The sequence below is a fragment of the Equus quagga genome, chromosome 2 (genome assembly GCF_021613505.1).
Source record: "Equus quagga isolate Etosha38 chromosome 2, UCLA_HA_Equagga_1.0, whole genome shotgun sequence".
Classification (NCBI taxonomy): Eukaryota; Metazoa; Chordata; class Mammalia; order Perissodactyla; family Equidae; genus Equus; species Equus quagga.
This window is the reverse complement of record NC_060268.1, coordinates 28,909,770-28,915,618: the sequence shown is the minus strand read 5'-3', so window position 1 is coordinate 28,915,618 and position 5,849 is coordinate 28,909,770. Positions and strand designations below refer to the sequence as shown.

At 36.6% G+C, this 5,849-nt stretch overlaps 1 protein-coding gene across 1 annotated transcript; it reads left to right on the top strand.

Annotated features, from left to right (window-relative positions):
* Positions 1-4,621: 4,621 nt before the first annotated feature.
* On the top strand, positions 4,622-5,599 carry LOC124236131 (olfactory receptor 11H4). The gene is given in 1 exon segment (XM_046654852.1): positions 4,622-5,599. A coding segment is annotated over 1 exon segment (978 nt).
* The last annotated feature ends 250 nt before the right edge of the window (positions 5,600-5,849 follow it).

The window sequence follows — 5,849 nt, the reverse complement described above, 5'->3', positions numbered from 1 at the left end:
GAATGCAAACTGGTGCAGCCACTATGGAAAACAGTATGGAGATTCCTCAAAAAACTAAAAATAGAACTACCATACGATCCAGCCATCCCACTACTGGGTATTTATCCAAAGAGCCTGAAGTCAGCAATCCCAAAAGTCCTGTGCACCCCAATGTTTATTGCAGCACTGTTTACAATAGCCAAGACGTGGAAGCAACCTAAGTGCCCATCAACAGACGAACGGATAAAGAAGATGTGGTACATATATACAACGGAATACTACTCAGCTGCAAAACAGAACAAAATCATTCCATTTGCAATAACATGGATGGACCTTGAGAGAATTATGTTAAGTGAAATAAACCAGCAAGAGAAAGATAATCTGTGTATGACTCCACTCATATGAGGAATTTAAAACTATGGACCAAGAACAGTTTAGTGGATAGCAGGGGAAAGGTGGGGTGGGGGGTGGGCACAAAGGGTGAAGTGGTGCACCTACAATATGACTGACAAACATTAATGTACAATTGAAATTTCACAAGATTGTAACCTATCAATAACTCAATAAAAAAAACTGAAAAAAAATAGCCACTTCAAGATTATAAAAAAATAATAATAATAATAATTAGTGACTCTGTTTAACTCACCTTCAGATTCAAAGGGTGATAAAAAAATTATAAACATTTTTCTTTCCTGCATACTCCCTATGGAATCATGCATTTAGTAATAATATTACTTCCTCTTTTCAGAACTTTTTTCTACCTCTAAGTTTTTTCTTAACTGCTCTAGCTGGCACCTTTTTAAAAAAAATGTTAACTAGTAGTAGTGATAATAAATATTCTTGCCTCTTTCCTGACTTAATGGGAATGCTTCTAGTATTTCCCAATTAAGAACTCAACTGATTTTTAAGAATAAAAAACTTGTAATTTAAAAAAAAAAAAACAGAATGGTACTGCTATAAAAACAGACAGTTTGACCAATGGAGCAGAATGAACAGCTCAGAAATAAATCCTCATGTATGTGGTCAACAAATATTTGACAAGGGAGCCAAGAGTGCTCAATGGGGAAATGGCATAAAGTGTCATTGAATATCAGGTTCACTTACAAGCTGCCCCAGTAGCCATCAGTGAAGATTTTCTCATTGGTCACTGTCACCTTTCCCTAGGAGTCATAGTTTAAAGAAATGGTTTAAGAGGTTCCTCACAAGAAATCCCAATTTTTTTAGAAGAAAAACAAAAGACAAAATGATAAAAAAATCTCTTCTCACATTTGCACTGGTTTTAAATTCGCCAGTCTTAGAAAATGAAATCAGAATGGAAATGGACAATTTGACTAGATTAGTCAAATAAATGACTTCTGCTATCTTGGATTTCCTTCCACGTCAATTAAGGTCACTCCACATCATGATCAGGTCATGTAAGGCAGTTCCTTCATAGTACCAACCATCTGGTCATTGCACTGAAAGCCTGCAGGAAAATTTAGTGGATTTAGTTTTAAAGGGATCAACAGAACATAGTTTCCTGTTTCTCTGTGTTGTAGCTCTTAATTTAAGTTACAGAGGAAATATTTGTTCACAAACATGTCTCAGTGTCAGAATTAGAGTCAAAGACAGAACTTCTCTTCATTACACTGATCCCCACAGAGGATGATTTCTTAATAGAATGCAATCTGCAATGGAAAGCCTCCTGAAATTTACCCAGTATTTCCCCCTGGATTCTCTGTTTCCTCAACTCCAGCCACCCCTAGGAGCCAATCTACTAAAACCTGGATGAGTCCCAAAGATTGGAAAGAGGGTGCACTCCTGGGGAAACTTGAGGAAGCCACTGAGATCACGAGGGGAGAGACATGGAATTTTAGAGTAATCCCTGAGAGGAAACATAGATTAAACATTGCTTCACGTGCTAAACATCTCAGCAAACTCCTAGGAAACAAGCCTCTGGAGCCTTTAGAAATGAAGGAAGTCCAATGAACCACATATAATGGCTTGACCTGAAGTTTTCTTTATCAGAGCCAATGAGAAGGAGATGCCTTTATGTTCAACTGGACAGTTCCCATCCCTCTTTCCAAGCTGAGCCAGAAAATCCATCATTGTATGTAAGAGAAAAGGACTGATTGTCCATTTTTCAACCACTGCTGTGATATACTAGAAAGTGCCTTTTACTTTATAAATCAGATTAGTCATTGTCCCTCTGTAGTAGTAGAGTGTAAATGTTCCATATGTGAATATAGGACCCTTAACATTCATTGGGTAAAAGTCATGAACCTTCTGTGAAGCCTATCTATAAAATAACCAGTTAGAATAGATCATCTGCATCATTTTTTTCCAATTCTATGATTTTGTGATTATTAGGGACCATCTTTTTGAAAATAATCTCACTTTCCAGGAGTAATCATGTGGTATACTCTTCTCTCAGACTACCTGAGAAGAGAGTCTACCAAGTGAGGGACATTTGGAAGGAAGCTATTTGTTTTTATTTATTTATTTTTATTTAGGTACCGTTGGATTATAACATTGTATAGTTTTCAGATGTACATCGTAATATATTTCAAATTCTGTTTAGATTACATCATGCTTACCACCCAAAGACTAATTACGGTCCATCACCACACATGTGAACCTAATCACCCCTTTTGCCCTGGAAGGAGGCTATTTAATCAAGCTATTATTCTTGAGGTGCATGGACTGTTGAATTGATTGGTTGGTTGGTTGGTTTCCTGTATCGGAAAGTAGTGTATAAAAAATCTGGTCCCTTAGGATTGTAGTCCATTTCATGATTTATGAATCTCAAAAGCATGAGAAACAGTATGTTTATAGCATTTAAATGGTGGATATTCCATTCTAATACCCTAACTCTTCCCAGCAAGTGAGTTTGGAGGCTTTGGAGGTTGAGGTTATGCAGAAATTTATGGAGTCAGTGTATTCCATCAATGGTTAAAATGAAAATTGATTACTTTGGCTTTTCCATTAAGCTCCCCACTCTTCATTAATCCCATTATTTATCTACACTTTCACCAAAGGCTACGGGAAAAATAATGGTGCTGCTGATAAATCTTACAAGGTGTAGTGGTAGAAAAGATGAAATAATGTGTGAAGTTGTCAGTGTATAATGGAGAGTGTCTTGAACTGTTATTCACATTAAGTAGGTGTGGCCCATTTTTTCAGAAAGGACAGAAATACAGATCTCATGTTTCTGGTTCCTGATTTAGATCTGTGAGCCTGTACTTAGCTCCCGACCTGTAGCAGGGAAAGTGATTTATTTATGCCCCATAAATAACAGTATGGGAATCATCTATTGAGCAACTTATTCAGTGAAGGTAGTAAACAAATATCTTTTGAAGTCAACATTGATTGGAAACTGGACAACTTTAGAACTTAGATGCTCAATGCTTCCTTAAAAACCACCAAAAGGGGACTAGTGATATTGAAGTCCAAATCTTGGTTCTCAAAGATCGCATGTGATCCTTCTTTCAAATTCTCTGTCTTTTGCCTGTCAAATTTCTTTCCCTTTCATTCCTGAAAAGTTGTGACTGGTGACTTCCAATATACAAGGTGAGATATCTAAATTTAAAAAGTAAACTCAATATAGAAAGTATTTTATTTTTTGAGAGTCTTAATTGGTGCTTTTTTAATACTAATCAATTACAAAGTTACTCTGTTGTTTAAACACAAAGATTTATACATTTTTGTTCAATTCTTAAATATAAAGCCTTAAGTACTACTGAAAAGTACATGGCTGTCCAAATATTTGAAAACATTCTCTCTTCTCTTTAAGAAAACAAAATTAATTCTACCAGATAAGATTGCAGATAAAACCCCATTTGGTCTGATATTATTGTTTTTATCCCTCAAAAATGCTTACTAAATGAACAAACCTTTGTATTGAAAACACCATTTTCTTTATTTTATCTAGGTAGGATCTGAACATGAAAAGTAAGATAGCTCACTTTTGTTTAGTATGTATAAAAATCATGAAAATAAACACTTGCAAATAGAGATATTTGAAAAATAATATTCTCATTTTCTTTAGAGCAAAGATATCTGATATGTTCAGTCTTCTGTAGATTTTTTTAGGTGTCACTCAACTGATTAGAGTCATATTTTAAGAGAAAATCTTTAAAGGAAAGTTTAAGAAAAGCCTTGACTCCTGAATGCAATAATGTCTGTGACAATTAATTCATTTGATTAGACTATTCTGAAAATCCACTGTCCTGGAATAAGTTTTTCTCGATGTGTAATTCTGTTCTGTTGCCAAAGGTTTAACCCAACCTCACATCAGCTGTCCTCAAAATATATGTCATGTTTTTTTTTTTCAACAAGGTAAGCTGAACAAAAGAAAGTAGATGAGTTTTGGGGTGAAGATTCATAATCAACTTTAGAAAAACAAACCAAAATCAGAATAGGTTTTCTTAAGGATCAAAGTGAAAAAGAAATTTCTGTTTGTACCACTGATGTGGAAAATTCTTGCTGCATTGGATTCTAGCAAAATAATACTGAGATTTATAACCATAATCAATTCAAAATAAGGTGGGATTTATTCCCACCTGGTCTCAAAATAGCTCATATATTTTCCTGTAGAGTTTAAGTTCCTTTCTCAGTAAAGCCCTTGAGATATGTAGGAAGCAAAGCAACTTGGGTTACACTCATGTCTTTCTTCTTTGTAGATTGAAGACCCATGAACAACAGGTCAGCAACACACATTGTGACTGAGTTTGTTCTCCTGGGGTTCCCTGGCTGCTGGGAGGTACAGATTTTCCTCTTCTCACTGTTTTTGGTGGCTTATATCTTGACCTTGCTGGGGAATGGAGCCATTATCTGTGCAGTGAGATGGGACCCACGGCTACACACCCCCATGTACTTTCTGCTGGGAAACTTTGCCTTCCTTGAGATCTGGTATGTTTCCTCCACTGTTCCTAACATGCTAGCCAACATTCTCTCCAAAACCAAGGCCATCTCATTTTCTGGCTGCTTCCTCCAGTTCTATTTCTTCTTTTCCCTGGGCACAACTGAATGTCTTTTCCTGACAATAATGGCTTATGATCGGTACCTGACCATCTGCCGACCACTGCACTATCCTACCATCATGACTGGGAAGCTCTGTGGAAAGCTGGTGTCTATCTGCTGGCTCATTGGATTTCTTGGTTACCCAATCCCCATTTTCTTCATCTCCCAACTCCCCTTCTGTGGACCCAATATCATTGATCACTTCTTGTGTGACATGGACCCACTGATGGCTCTGTCCTGTGCTCCAGCTCCCATTATTGAATTTATTTTCTATACTCAGAGCTCCTTTGTCCTCTTTTTCACTATTACATATATTCTTCTATCATATACCATGTTGCTCAGAGCTGTTTTTCAGATCCCTTCTGCAGCTAGCCAGAAAAAGGCCCTCTCCACCTGTGGTTCCTATTTAGCTGTGGTGTCTCTTTTCTATGGGACAGTCATGGTAATGTATGTGAGTCCTACATATGGCATCCCAACTTGCATGCAGAAGATCTTCACACTGGTATATTCAGTAATGACTCCTCTCTTTAATCCCCTGATCTATAGTCTTCGTAATAAGGACATGAAACTTGCCCTGAGAAATGTTCTACTTGGAAGGAGAATTAGTCAAATTTCTTGAGCCAAAGATACGCCATATTTCCAAGTTCTAATGAATAATAAGATGGAGATTTATAAGTTCTTTCAGTCCTCACTCTGAGTAGTTAGAGGCCATATTTTTTTCCTGGAATGTCCCTAGCTTAAATAACTATGTTGACTACAAAAACCTTAATTCAATGGACTTCACCATGCAGTGAAATTTTTTTAAAGGCTGTTCTTATTGGAATGATGAAATGGGATTTCTATATGAGAGAAGTTAGACTTTTCTGAAC